The following is a 16,273-nucleotide window of genomic DNA, read 5'->3' as shown; positions in this document are numbered from 1 at the left end:
TTCTAGATGAGAATAAAAATAAATGACACTTTATAGTTTAATTTCCTGTTAGCTTCTTTGCATGATATGGAACAAAACACAAAGTATGTCGTATTAGTTGGAACAGAAATTAGACCATGTGAAAATTTCGATATTGACTGGAAGTTTTAGTGTCCTTATTAAGTTTCTGAAAATGTAAACCATTCCCGGCACCAGAGTTATTTTTTTCACTCTAAATAAATAATAGTCACATTTGCAAACCAGAGTTTTGTATTTTCCAGCCCGCGTGGCGGAGTGGTTAGCACATCACGATACGACCCCAGGGTTGGAATCCCGGGCAGGGAATGTATGTTTATGAGTGTCCATTCATCAATGTCATCACTCATCCGCATCTTCGCAAATTAGCCAAAAGTGGCAGAAAAATGAAGTAAAATAAAGCAAATCAATTAATCAGTGAATCAGAGTTAATATTTAGATTTTCAATGCTTTATAAATAAAAAAAATACTCATGGGACGTTCAGATCCTTGTTTCTATTCTCAATAAAACTTTCCAATTTTTCCTATCACGGAAGTGTTAACTAGATAATAAATGTTGTTTGAAAGAAAAGCTAATAATAATTATGTCAGCTGGCTAGTATTAATACGATTTTAGAAATTTTAACTCTGTAATATAATGTAAATAATAAAGAACAACGACATTTGTATTGGATGAGAACTTGTGAATATATCTAATATCGATCATATTCATATGTCGGTATTAATATGCATGAGTAAAGACTAGAATATATCTTTATTGAAGCCATTATTACATTTCCGTAATATGTATTATTAATTTTGTCCGGGTGGAAAGAACAATTTTTAACAGAGCTGCCTACCCTCACTCACCCCTGGTGCCGTCTTTGACTGAGAAACTATAATTATGTAATTCTAAGAAAAATTAGTAGGTGTAGCCCGCTAACCTTACCACTCAACTAACTACGGATGTACAGTAAGTCCTGGTAGAATTTTTTGAACCTAGCAAAAACCAATTGACTCATCACGTCACTGATAATTGCGGATAAACACAAACAAGAGAGGGACAATGGTCGACGTCTTTGTGGACACAAGCTTAGCATTTGGGCACACAAATCTTTCATGCAAACGAGTTAACAGCCTGCGCAAAGCGGAAGACATTGTTTACCTTCGTCGTCTAGTTGGGTGTTACTAGCCGCTCGTCACACAGGCAAAACAAACACAACTATTCAGGCATAAAGTGTACCTACCTTGTTTCCGGCCACCCTTGGCTACCAGCAATATTCAAACTAAATCTCGGAAGCCTTTTAATTTTTCATCTTGTTCGACGTTTGTTTGAACAATCAGATGGAAAATTCGGTTGTGTCAACAGACTGGGCCCGAATTACAAAGTTGTTATAAAAATCTGTTGCCTAGCCACAAGTGTCTAGATGTTCGTTGAAAAAATAACTACGTTGCCGACAGTTGCGAAGTAATATATCGCGATGTCCTGGGCAAGATTAGAATGCGAGGCAACCATCCGTTCTTTACGTTTGAAATATCGATGTGAATCGATACCAAATCTTCAAGGATACGTCAGCAATTTATTATATTAATTAATAATAATAAAAAATACGAATATTATATTTAATAATTTCACTCAGCCTAAAAGTGTCTTTCTGCCTCCCCCATGGGGCAGTGGTAGCGTCCTCGCCTTGTAATCAAGGGGTCCCGGGTTCGATACCCGGTGGAGAGGAATATAGTGGTTCGGATCCCACTTTAAACTGTCCAGTCCTGATTAGCCTTACTGTGCAAATCAATCCAATCCAATCCAAAAGTGTCTATCTCTGTTTATCCGGAGTTGCAAATATAAAAATCTACGATAATAACATCGACGTTTTTTCAGATTGTGGAAGAAATTCGATTTCGTTCTTGCATATATGAATGTGATTTTTGGGGAGAGAGGCAGGCTCCAGAAGTCTGCATGCAGTTTGCAACATTGAGTATTTTTTGCTTTATAACCATTGAAGTAAGTCTACAAGATTTCACGATTTAGTCGGGACAGTCCATTATTTCTAATCCCTGTCTCGACGTTTTTCAAACGGCAGTCGTGTTGTGAAAATGTTTCTTTTTTTTCATTCTTGGTTAACTCACATTTAGAAATGTTCCTCATTTCAATAATCATTGCTTTAAATATATTGTTTTCTAACCATAGAATTATCATGGCTGTTCTATTGTTCTGGTAAGAATCTTTTTAATAAATGATAACAATTTTAATCTGCAAAACCCGGTACAATTAGAATACTTCTGAGAATTGAATGTAAACAAAAAGTACCTAGCTGTAAACTTATTTTTATTCTTTACCGTGGGCTGTAACATTGCAACTCTACAATTTTACATCTCATAGCAAAGATAATAATAGGCAAATTCTTCATCACTATTTTAATTCTGTTTTATTCTACATCTTGTGTTTCTTATGCGAAGCTGATGTCGACATATGCTTAGTAGCGTTTTCATTTCAACTCATTACCATCACACTGTGGGAAACAGAGTGATTGAAAATAATAATGGACATAACGTTGGTGATCACATCTGATACTCCAACAGCATTTCGCCAACCACCGTGAGATACAATAAATGTCGTCTAGATTGGGAATTTCAGCCAGTTGATTTAATAAACACTATACCTCCAATAGTTAACTGTAACTGTTCCTCTTCAAGAACACAATGGCAAGCGCTTGTAATAAATATATCGATTCTAGGTGGACTCTTAATAACATTGACCGGAAGGAAACATTCAAATACTATGTGATTAAAATTTGAGCAAACCTTTAGGATGTATTTTTCTGTCTTTGTGTCAAAAGGAGATATCAGTAGATGAATTTACTAAGATAATTGTTTTCTTAAAAGACTTTCACATTCACACGCTCTGAAAGTTCTTGTGCGATTCGATACGAGATTAATACGTGGGTTCAAATATGCACAGAGCGATGCCTAGAGCTTTATCAATTGCCGGAACTGTATCTCTAACACACTCACACGTACACACACACACACACACACACACACACACGTACACACACACAAACGCACGTACACGCACACGCACATGGAAGCACGAAGGTAAGCAAATAATTTTCATAATAACAGGGAACTGCATGGTTGCTGATCTGCTGATCTAATGAGTGGCACATACACATATATATGATGATCACCACATATTTTCACTTTTCTATTATCATAACATTTTGGTACAGAGATCATTAAAAATTCCTGACAAACTTCCATTTTGAGAAATCATTTATAGTTCGGCGACTAATTCCGAAATAATTCAATTCGAATTTTTACTTTATGATGGAAGGATCAAAATTATAACTGTAATTACAATTATAACATTTAAGAAGATTTCAGTGGAGGAACAGATAGCTATTTGCGAGCTGAAGGCCGCCATCTTGAAAAGAATAAACTACAATGGATCATTTTATATTTGCTGTATCTCGGGAATGATGGCACCATTCAACTTCCGGTTATCATAGAAATATTGAAAATAATGTACATTTTTATAACAAGCCAATAATGGAAATTCAATAAAATAATAAGTTTTGGCGGCAAAAAGTAATTTTTATAATACTTTATGATAATAATGGCGAGTTGAAAGTGTTAGTAATTTTCGTAGGAAAAAAAGTATTTTAACTTATAAGGTTAAGAAACGTTTGTTAAGACACTTTATTTAAATCTGGGACGAATATAACTGTTAAGTTTTTATTTTGTATGCTAGAAATACAATTTACAAGCAATTCAATTTTCATTAATAAAGCAGTTTCTGAATTGTTTTATTATTCCAATGAGAAAACATATCATTGAAACTGATAATAAACAAAATCATAAAGTATTTAACGATAGTCTTCTCTACTGAAAAATGCTTAAATGGTATAACAATTAATACTACCAGGTTTCTTGCTTTTATCGAAAAGTCTGGCAATGTTTCCGTTAGCAGCACTATTACACATTTTTGGTATCCCGAACAGTGTGGAAACTCTCAATAGAAGTTCACGAAAATGATACCGCTGCAAAAACACTTTAGATTTCTTCTTCTAGCGATGTTATAGTCACTCTTGTTAAAACCTAAATGCATTACTACTTGAGTTACTAATGAAAGTAGCTGCTACTTGGACGACGTTTCTTGTTGTATGGTGCATCTAACTGTCCTTTGCAGCCATATTCACATCCTATACAAGTTCCAACAATAGGCTTTCATGGCTTTTTTGCGTGACTGAATCGCTTAACAGCTCCCGGAGATATCATCTGCTGGCAGAGCATTCCCACCTTGTTTCGGATGACGGCGCGAGTCACGAAATCCGGTCGTTTCCACCCTCAGAGCTCCAGATGGATCAAAGATTCTCATCGCATGTTCCCCTTCTCGTTTCAGAGTGCCAGCGCGGGGGACGACTCCAAGATGCTGAGTCGAACGAGGTCGAGAGAAGACTCGCAGAACTACAAGAAGAGGTTGAGGAAGGAACTGGTTAACAGAGATGGGCACAGGTAACAGTTGGCAATCATGTTTTCTTGACTGATACTATACAGGGAGGTTCGTTTTCAATCTACCTCCCTCTTCCTCATCCACACTCCCTCACGAGTCGATTTCGCCCTCACTCTCACGACCTGCCCTCGCCCTCGCTCTTACCTTCACACACCTTCATCCTCACGATTTGCTCTAGTACTCAAACTTACCTCAAGGCTAGACTCACAATAATGACTCGCCCTCACTCTCGTATGTCCTCACACTCACATAGGTTAAGCATTTGTCACTCTCATACGTGTTCACTCTCACATCTCGCCCTCATCATTATACGCCCCCAAACCCACGACTCGCCCAAGACCTCGCCCTCCATCACCCTCACTCTCACAAGTCTTCCGGAGGGTGAAGTCTGTCCTCATGAGGGCACCGCTCGGGATGTTGAACACCTCTGATACTCAATTTTTTCATACGCTATCCTCATTTTTGTAATCACGAGAAAGGAGTTGACATTTATTTGTAGGTTCATTACAGCAAGAACTGGCTATTGGTACTTCGGCACACATTAAACTGTTGAAATATGAAAATTTCATTAGAGCAACGTACCCTGAAAATCCAGACTAGAAAAGCACAGCATTACAGAAGGACATGAAGATCATTCTCACACACCTACTAGGGGCCAAAAGATCAAATAAGTCAGTGATGTTACCGAAAATAAAGGAACCCTGTACAGAAATATAGAATGTCAACTCATCCACACTTGCAATAAACTTCTCGGGTACACCAGGAACCAAGACAATAAAAATCCAATATCCGAAAAGGGCAAATCATAAATTTTACAGCAAACTACTCTCAGGAAATAAGATTACAGTATACCAGGAGAAGAGGCAAGACAATGGTGTATGTATACAAAAAAGGAGGGGAACCCCCGAAGTAAGCCTGCCTCGACCCGCATACATTCGAGGGTATGCGCTTACTGTCCTTGTACCTATAAATATACTAGGACGTCAGCTTCTCTGAATGTTTTTTTTCTGTTTATTATTCAAAATATAAAATACAATAGTAATAACAAAAACATGGTAGTACAATATTGTTTGTGATATGTTACACATTCTGGGAGTGAGAACGGTAATTATAATTAATTTTCTTAATATAAGAATATGATTAATCATAGGTTAGTTAAGAGAGTTCAATTTTTTTAGTATTACATAATTACGTTAAAGTTATTAAAAATATGTAAGCAAAGAATTAGAAATAATGAGTTATTTATATGCTTTTTTATATTATTTTGTCTTCTATTCGTGAATTAGTTACTTCAATCTATTGCATATGCTTTGAAATGTTCCATATATGTTAATCATGATGATAATGATGAGAAATATTCTACTGATTTCATTTCTGTTAATTTTCTATTCTGATAAACCAGAACAGATTTCGTATAGAACATTTCCACAAGGAAAATTTTGTAAAATTTACTAAGGTTCACCATTATGTATTATGTTTTCCTTAAACAAACGAAGACGTTCCCCTCCCGATTCTGCAGGTCAGAACAGGGTCCAATTGCCCGGCTGCAACAAGCTGACCTACGTATTTGAGACAGAAACAGTTCTTCGCTCCTGATTAAGGTTTTTAAGCTGTTGTTTTAACCGCCGCTGTCACGTGTAGTGATATGTTCGGAACACTATGCTGATAGGAATTCCGCCTCAGCATTCTTTCTCGGGGGAGAGATGACTGCAGATGTACAAAGTGCAACGTCCGCGTGGAGAGTGTCGCTGCCGCGGCTCTGGGAGTTTCTCGCATTTAAAGTTCGTCTTGTAAGTGCGCTGGGAAATGAATAAGATGTTAGTTACATATTATATGGAAATAAATCTATTACAATTAGTTGATTATTGATAAGTACGTGTAAAAAAGTTAAAATATAGAAATTAAAATATGATTTCCTATATTCGATTTTTTTAAAATTTATTTAGAGAGAAAGTAATGTGCCAGGTTAGTATTGAGAAAGAGACTGTAATTAAAGGTAAAGTCCTAGGTTAAGAATAGTAATGTTAATGATGGTAGTGGTATTTATGTTTTAACATGTCGCGTCAATCAATCAATCATACATCAATTTCCCTCACATATCGTCAAATTACGCACAATGAATATATTTGAAATATGCAAATTGATGTAGTTTCACTTTTACGATTCCATTTCCTTTGTAATACGTTAAAGTTTCATGACTTTTTCACTACAATTGTATTTGCTATTTTATTGCAATATCACTTGTTAACGTTCATTTTCAGAGACCTCTCAAGTCACACCAGCTTCTACACGCTTCGGTTCCTGGACCATAAGACGGAGAAAGACTACAATCACCATAAGGAGACATTTTCTAACGTCTCTATTCTTGGATGTCCTCTAGTGTTACTCATTACTTCAATTGCACAATTCATTGTCCTACCAAGGTTAGTTCATCCTTTTTATAAAATATCTCATAATTCCTTGTGCTGTTCTCCTCTGTATTTGAAATGTCTTGTAATCGTAAACGTTCTTTCAATAATATTTTGTTATTATTATTTAATGAAGGAGGGAACCCCTTGACGAACCCGCCTCCGCCCGCATACATTCAGCAGTATGGGCTTTATGCTGGTGCCTTTAAATAAAAACCAGGGCGTTAGTTTTCTCTGAATTACGGTTCCTTAGTATATTTATTCACAAACTTTATTTAAGCTTAGATGTAAGTGAATACGATTTGTTACAAATACATTTATTCCTGGCCTATTCTGTGATCCAGTAACAGGTCTGTTATACACGGAGTTTGTAGTACCTATTATTATGTTACCTCAATTCTAATTGTAAATTGGAATTTGAGATTGAGTTAAATATGTGGGTTTAGTTTTGTTTCAGTTCTAGACATGTGCATTTAGGTTTATTTAAAGTTGTTGGTAAATGAGGAATTGATTTGTAACATTAAGTAAAATAAGGTGTATTAACTAGAATAAAGTTATTTAAGAGGTATGATAAAATTTATTTTAGTTTGAGGATTCAGATTAAGTGTGAGAGTAGTTCATTATTTTTTTCATTTCTTTTTATTTTTTTTATTTCTTGAACCAGCAATGATTGCCTACCAACAATATATTAATAATATTGTTTACTGCTGTCCAGTTATGGGTTAAATATTTATAACTTTAAACATAATACAAAATTGGAGTGGTGCAACGCAGACACCGAATGGACGAATGCTACTAGTAGAATGCAAGCCTTCTTTTCTTCACTCCATCGACTCACAACTTCTAATGGCGCGTTTTTAACCATATGTATTGCCCTCTTCGGGTATTAGAATGTAAGGAAATAGCCATCTGTTAAAATGATAGGCACCCGATGTAGTAAGCAAAGTGTTTTGAGGTAAAAAAGGTAAAAAAAAGTGTTCCCCTGTGCATAGCACCACGCCATGAAGGCGTATAGGGAGTGTGGGGGTAACGCCCCACACTTTCTTGATCCGGTCGTGATTGGGGGGTGATGTGATCAGCATCACGCCCCTGACCGCCTTTACCCCCCAGGGCTTCCCCCAGGTACCCATGTTATTCGACGCTGGATGGGCGCCGGGGCCGCTTCCACCCTTTGAAAATTTCCCGGATTTGAACCGGCCGGGGATCGAACCCGGGACCTTTAGCATGGTAATCAGAAGCGTTACCGACTTTTTTTTTTTTTATTTATTTAAAGGAAAACCCCTATGCGGAAGCTTCCCCCGTCACACTTCATTCACTCATATCATTTCATTCATATTTCAATTTCAGGACTTTTCAGGACAGACAATCACAAACATCCATGTCCGAGCCAGGATTCGAACCCGGGACCCCCGGCGTCGTAGCGCGATGTGCTAACCACTCCGCCACGGGGCCGACACTGAGCCACCGCGGCTTGTTTTGAGACTGTTGTTAAAATTTCATTTCGGTGTATTCCAGCATGGATTAGAATAAAATTATTTTTTTAAAAAAAAATAGTCCTACGGGAAATTACATATTCGTGACAATTTTGGATTATTAGGTTCAAATTTAATTTGTACAATTCTAACTGATTATACAAGATTTACATTTTGAGAAAAGTATATCTAACTGAAGACGAAATGATATTTCTAAAGAATGTGGATTCCCTGGTAAACCAGAAATTAAATGTAAACTTTTACCAACCAGAGTGATACCATTGGTGAGGGTTTCGGCGGAAACTTTACTTTACCTTTTAGTATCCATGCTGGTCTGTGGACACGTACAAGTCCACACGTGTGAAAAGATCAATGGGCAATGCTCGCGTGGTGAATTATTGGCAGTGAGAATTATATGTTACTGAAAGAAGTCCGATATTTTTTTTATACGTTCACTTGTTTATAGCATCAAAATAAGAAAAACAATAAGAAAAGCAATAAAAATAATTTCTCTGAAATAATATTTATTCATTTTGTTTACACATGACTTAACTTATTCTCGTTATTCATACATACAGAATGAATTGTTGGATTCATTGTAAAAGAGAAGCAGATTTCATTTTTTTAAAGTGTTCTAACTAAATAGTATATTTGATGATTATTATAACTTTTTATGGGATTAAACTTTATCTGCTTCGATATAATCTTGTTCCCCACAATCCTTTCTTTTAATGTGTCGCAAGAATAGATAGCAACACAATTGTTTGCATATTAGCAAAAATGCCTGGAACAATACGTACATTCTTTACCGTGTTATTTATACTACTTGTTTGGTTATAACAAAGGAAACAATATTTACTCTGATTGTTGTAAGGGTGTTCTTTATTTGCATCTCCAGAGAAACATATAATTTCATAAACCACGTAGTTTGAAGTTACGAAATAAGAGTGATAGAGGAATTGTAGACAAGCAGTGATTAAAATGGGCTCGAAAAGAACCAAAAGTGGTCGGTCATTCGAAGTCCTGACTACTTGCGGTGTGTCTAACAATGCAATATGTATCGCAAAACATTTAATCTGTCAATTTTTTCTACATAAAGTGAAATTATCTGTGTTTCATTTTTTCACTAACGAGTACAATAATTTGGACAATACTGTAACTATGGAAAGGTTTGGAACAGAATAGATTCTTGAGATACACCGAGCAAAGCTACTTGTCAGTTTCAAATGAGAAAAGATGGTGAAGATATTGAAAGTGTTATAAGACCAGGATAGAACCACTGAAGTTGGTACGTGAACTGCGTCTATAATGTTAATCTTGAAAGAAAAACAAAGTTCACAACCAATTAGATGATTAAACAGAGCCAGTTGGGCCTAGGGCCTCTTACAATGTCCGTTTACCAGAGATACATGAACATTAGGAAAATTAAAAGCAGACACAAATAGATCTTCAAGAGAAATGACGTTCTCAGAAAGTTGATTTCAGCTGTCATTCAACTACAGTATAAATTGATCATCACCCATTTTACAATAATAACGGCCATTGTAAAGCTATGCCCTTAATTTATGAAATTTCAAGGAATCAGATTTTAATTTTTTTTATCAATTCTTGTATTAATGTAGCACACAGATGCACAAAAATGCAATTAATATTTATTAATCAATTATATTCAAATCTAAATCTTATTTTCTCTTGTGCGGCTTTTTCTCTACTGTAAGGATGTGTATATGTGTGTATGTGCGTATGTGCGTGTGTTTAATATTCCAAGTCACTCCACAAAGAGGTGACGACAGAGCCGTAGTTACAGATTTCTACGCCCGGGGCGACAATAAATTTCGGCACTCCCTACACTCGCCATGTTTAACTTCTACCATTGTTTTCTTTAAGGGAGGGGTAGAAGTATTTTTTGTTGTGCCTTACTTGAAAAATATCGTTCATTCAAATTGACGTTTCATTTATAATAATTGTAGCAATTACAACTACCGAGTTGTTTGTACAGTGGGATCTATGAGTATTACCGTGCAAATTGTCCATGACTATTTTCATTAATTTTTCTCTTACATCCTATGTGTTTTTAAGCGATGGATTTTTATGTATGCTGGTGAAGAAGTTGTCAACAGCTTGTTTGGAGTTTTCTTTTAATTCTTGAAGCTGTTATTGGGTCAAATAAATTGCACGAACATGGTGATGGACAATTTGCAAGGTAATACTCATGGATCCCACTGTACGTATATACATATTCTTCAGAATCAAGGATCATTATTGACCTCTCGGTGTGCAATGATAAAAAATCCTAGAAATGAAACTAATTAATGCAAAAAAATCTTACCATAGGAGTAGCATATATTTTTCTCACGCAGAAGAAAAATCTCTAAGGAAGATACAATGTAATGTAATGTTTTTTCTTATTACATGAAACCCTTTCAAATACCCTGCAAAGTCATTGTACAAACTAGCTAAAATCATTCAGTATTAATGTAATGTTTATAAAGTAAAACCTATTTACACTGAAAATGGTATACTGATGAGCTGAAATCAACAACAATAAACACCAACACTTATTAAGCACTACAATCAGTACACGATTATTTGACAGTCTCCTGTGCGAACTTACTAGCTACAGTTTCACTCTTCTTGCCTTTCGAGCAGCAAAGTCATTAATAACATCATCGAACACAAGTGATTGAACTCTGTACTTCTCAACAGACAAAAGAGCCAGGTTAGTCAGCTTTTCTTGTCTCAAGTTAGAACGCAAGTAATTCTTTATAAGCATTTAGCTTACCAAAAGGCCTTTCACAAGATGCAACAGACAAAGGTAGAGTTAAAAATAGTTTCAATTCAGTGACAAAATTTGGGTACAACTCAGTACATGATATTTTATGAATGAATGAGAGAGCAGCAAGTGGTGACAATTCTGACAAGCATTCCAAGTAAATATCTTTTAAAAATGCTTGCGCATGATGTTTATAGAACAACAGTTCATGAAGTAACCCACTTCCGTTGATATCCTCTGGTATAATAAAGCCAGTTCAAAGACCCCCTTTCTCAACGTTTCTTCTGAGATAACTGCCATATTGCTTGGAATAATTACGGAGAAATCCTCCAAAACTCCTTTCATTATCTTGAATCGATCGCCTATTTGTGACAAAATTGAATCCAATGCACAAAACAAGCTCTTCCTATTTTTTTCATTTATGGCTACCATTTTATCTTCTGAAACTTTATCGAAATATTTTGTTCTTTACTTGCAATGTTCATATCATCGCAGATCTGTTTGCTTTTCTCAATAGCGTTAGTCACAATTGTTTCCCGATTGGCAGACAGAAAGCTGTGTAGTCCCTGTAAGTGACTAACATCTATATCTACCTATTGTAACAGACTTTCTTGTAGCCGTAGGCTAACGTCGTTAATAGCTCGAAGGATATCAGCCCAGCAGAATAAGAACACAAGAAAGTAGGTGAAGAAGGACAATTATACGCACCAGTTGTGCATTTATTTCAGTATCGTCGGATTTCGCACTGCTATTTAAAAAAGGGATTAGTATGCAAGAGAGTATGAAATTCTCTCCATGTTGGAAGTGAAAACTGTTTTTCAAGTTCATTAGTAAGCTAGACACGATGTTTAAAAAATATGATTAATAAGTATTTACAGCATACCATGTATTTCTTGTGGGAAATCAACTTCAACTTCAAGTTACGGCTAATCAAATGGGAGTTTCGACTTTTCCTTCTTTTGTGACATAGTTCAACGTGTCCATTTTCCGTCCATGTATTTTTCTACGTCTTTGGAAGTTTGATATTCTGGAAAGAACGAAAACATAATGGTCCCATAACCCTAATTCATTTATCCTTACCTCCTACGGCCATCCAGGCAGTGTTGGCAAACTTCATGTGAATAAAAGAGCTAAATTTCACCATTAATAGAGCTAAAGATGAGTTTCAAGGAGCTAGATTAACGGAGCATACATAAGGTGCCTTCTAGGGTAATTTTAAGTGTCAGAGGGGTGGGGGCGCTGCTAGTACCGTTAGCTTTAAAGAGATGGCAATTTATTATTTATTTTCACAGCCTAGATTTGGCAGCATCACCCATTTCAATATTCCACTGATGCTCATATGAAATCGGAAATAAAGGATTCCCGGATAACAATATTGTCATCTTCACCTTAGACACGGCGTTATATAAAAGTAGCTGGGGATGTAAGAGGGGGTGGGTGACGCAGCCAATATAACAATATCACGTCACGTGCAAAATGTACGCGCATGGCAACAGTTGGTTTCTGCGGCCCGGAGCCAGTGGTGGCATCATAGTGGGGCAGAGGGCGGGTGTCACAGTTCACAGCCAAACGAGTGCACGAAAGAGCCAGATCTGGCTCCAAAAGAGCGAAATTGGCAAAAGTGATCGGCAGCTGACACAGCGAGAAAGACCTAGGGGAAATTGTCCCTCTCCCCCTAAGGCTGTGTAGCAGGCATTTAGCACCGTGTACTCCTTTCGGGTGACTCTTTTGAGAGGTCATATAATTCCTCCAAAGTGCACAGACATCCTGAAAGTGGGTGCTTAGAGATTGTAGTTCGTTTGCTTTTGAAGACCACCTAGTTGCTAGACAAGATTGCCAAGCAGCATAGACTTTTATTTATTATTGTTGTTCTAAGTGACGTGTACTCTCGTCCTGTACACTTTTTATTTGAAAGTTGCCTGGGAACATCATTGAAAGAGCCAAAGACCTTCACGACGTATTCTTTAAATGACATTGCTTTCTTGAAGAGATATTGTTTTCCGACAAATGTTGCAAAAATGCTTTGTTTTAAAGGAAAATTTACTACAGTTGTTACGACATGCAGACTGCAGTTTACACCAATAGAATTTTTGCAGCTGCATATACTATTGGAACTATTCACTAAGAAGTTGTAAAACACATCCTCACTAACAAACATATAATGTATATTTAAATTGAATATTTATTTATTTTCTTTTATTTGTTTAAAATAAAAGCTTGTATTGCGAGCGCAACGAGCAAATAAATCAATATCTTTGCAAATTGGCAATAATATTGTTTTAACAGGGCGCCAATACTTTCGAGGGGATCGCATGCATCCTTTATTACAAGGAATTTTGAAGTTTTTCTTCTTGCTGTTCGGCGCCCCCTTCCATCAGCGCCCGGGGCGACCGCCCCGCTAGTAGCTCCCCACCCCCTAGCTACGGCTCTGGGTGACGACATGAATCCGCCTGCGCTCACAAGAAAACGTACTGTTACATATTTACGGCAGGATATTGTTCACGGTTTCGATTCTGGACGGAGGCAAGTTGCACAGTGTTTCAGGACCCACTTTAAAATATTGGTCTAGTCCCGAATAGCCTAACTGTGCCTAAAGTGCACTTAAAACAACAAGTTAATCTAACGAACAGATTATTTTGCATTTTACGGGTCACCTCTAACAGTGCAGTCGACTGCAGTTACTATCATGCGATATGTCGACCTCCTTGACTGAGTGGCTATCACATCGCGCTTCAAAGCCAGGGGTCCAGGGTTTAAATCCCGGCCTGGGCATGGATGTTTGTGAGTGTCCATTCATAAATTTCATATCATCATTCATCCCCATATTCGCAAAGATGACTGAACTTGCACAAAAGAGAAATAAAATAAAGCAAATCAATCTCAAATAAAATCATGTGATACCTGGTCCCATCATCCCGAAAACAAAGACGATTATTTATTTATTCTCATTAATCAAGGAATGACGAAAATTAATATCAAATCACTTTATCTTTTATCATGATAATCTTTCATGGGATCTCTTCAACAATGAGTTATACCTGTACGTACAACGTCTCCAGTCTTTGTAGTTTGTGTGCTTCATGGTAGAAAACCGGAAGGTGAAAGGTCGTGAGTTCACCGAATCTCTGAAATATTCTATCAGATGTTCTTTGTTTCACTGCAAAGTTAATTCGGCAGAAGTGAAACAATGCTGGCTCTTCATTAAGCGAAAATAAAATAAATGAATGTGTTCTCCAGTTGCACAAGAGTCCTGGGTTTTCATTCCTGAATGAAAACATAAAAGTCACAGCCATCACAACCGGGAACAATTGTCATTTTTCTCTCCAATGAACATACACTTTACTTGGAACGTGGTGAACACCAGTTCCTAATTTTTTGGCGAGAGGTTGCTGGTTTGTAATTTCAAACTTAGTTCTTACAAAAAAGCTACTCCATATTCAAAATATTAAGAAAACTAAGACAGTTTCCTCAACATGAATAACTTACCAGGAAAAAAATTATTACACGCTACTGAGATGCAAGACTCTCCTTCTTTGAAGAAGTTTAAAGTTTTCAAGATTTCTCAAGAAACCAGTATTATCAGTTTTACGAAACTACGGTTTCATAGTATTGGGTAGTCCTACAAATACAATATTAGTCTTGTTTTGAAGCTCTTTGCATCTGTTTTTAAAATGCATTATTATTGTTAATTCACATTGCGAAACAGATTTTACACAGATTTTTATTCAGTGGAGTAAATCTGTACGAGGAACGTGGCAACACCAGAAGCATTGACTGGCGGCAGTTTTCGCTGTTCAACGGACATCGTTGTGTGCCGTGTTGCTATACTCCGCTGAATAAAAATCTGTTTTAAATCGGTTTCGCAATATGAATTGACAATGAAAATGCATTTTAAAAACAGATGCAAAGAGCTTCAAAACAAGACTAATATTGTATTTGTAGGACTATCCAGTACTAAGAAACCGTAGTTTCGCAAAATTACTAATAACGGTTTTTTGAGAAATTTTGAAAACGTAAAATTTAACGTGTTTGTTTAAAACCTTTCTGCCTGCAACCTAATAAAATTTTATAACTATCGGACAACCCATTTATTTTCTTTAGATAATTTAAAAGATAGCGATCGTTTGCAAAACTAAAAAGAAAGGCCAATTCTTTGTTCTAACGACGATAAAAAATAGAAGGCATTCTCGTAAAACAAATTTGCTAGCGTAGATTAACGCAGAATCGAACAAGTTAAATTTTCATGTAACTCATTTTAATGTAGGTCTACTGGTTAATTTTTAATTGGAGTCCAAACTCGAGTATACATAATTTCTAATCCAGCAGTAGGTTGCTGATTGCAAGTATGACAACAGTATGCTCCATTCAAGTAGGTTGACATTTCTATAATTTTTTACCTTAGTTTGCTAATTAGAAGCTCGAATAATGAAACTTTTATGCCAAATACAACTTAATAATTGGTTTAGCAGTAAGCGCGTTTTAAAACATGATTTAAAAGCTCAGTGCCATAAAGGAAAGGAAGTAACGTTTCACTCGAAGGTTTTAATTTCATTTCTCGAACCATGTGATCACTCTGCGACGGTTGAACACATTTAAATAGAATGAAGGGATCGAGTTTTGGTAATTGCGGGTTGCCTATGTTTGTTCAAGGCTTACTGCCGCCGTTGCAGTTATCACTCAATACCTTATTTGGAATGAAAAATCCTATTATGTCCGCACGAGTTATTCTACTCTGGGACAGACGCCAATTCTGCTGAAAATGCTAGTGTGGATCTGTTCTAGATTGACAAATGGCCACAAAGTTGCACGTATGTTAAAACAACATTCTCGCCAAATTACAGTCTAGTAAAATGCAAGAATACACACGAGCCATTTATTTAAGTGAGATGCGGGATTTAATAGACATTTTAGATTATGTGCAGATTGAAAACGAGTTTCCAACACTTCTCCCCTTTTTCACGGAAAATAAATATTATTCTTTATAATACGATACGATTGCTTACTTCTTAACTCTAGTTTACCTGTACCGTACGAGAAACCTGAGGGTTTTCACTGGTCCACACGTTTCTTTATCACTGATATTCAAGAAAGCATTTTGATATTGAATCAT

General features: G+C 36.4%; 1 protein-coding gene across 1 annotated transcript in view; it reads left to right on the top strand.

Annotated features, from left to right (window-relative positions):
* Positions 1-16,273, top strand: part of Ac3 (Adenylate cyclase 3) — a 568,126-nt gene that overhangs the window by 453,896 nt on the left and 97,957 nt on the right. The window contains exons 9-10 of the mRNA XM_083112151.1: positions 4,400-4,512; positions 6,772-6,933. Coding sequence (XP_082968277.1) covers positions 4,400-4,512; positions 6,772-6,933 — 275 coding nt within the window. The remainder of the gene's footprint in view (positions 1-4,399; positions 4,513-6,771; positions 6,934-16,273) is intronic.

Source organism: Lepisma saccharinum, chromosome 26 (genome assembly GCF_977018435.1).
Source record: "Lepisma saccharinum chromosome 26, izLepSacc3.1, whole genome shotgun sequence".
Lineage (NCBI taxonomy): Eukaryota > Metazoa > Arthropoda > Insecta > Zygentoma > Lepismatidae > Lepisma > Lepisma saccharinum.
The sequence above is the reverse complement of the archived record's forward strand: the minus strand, read 5'-3'. Positions and strand labels throughout refer to the sequence as shown.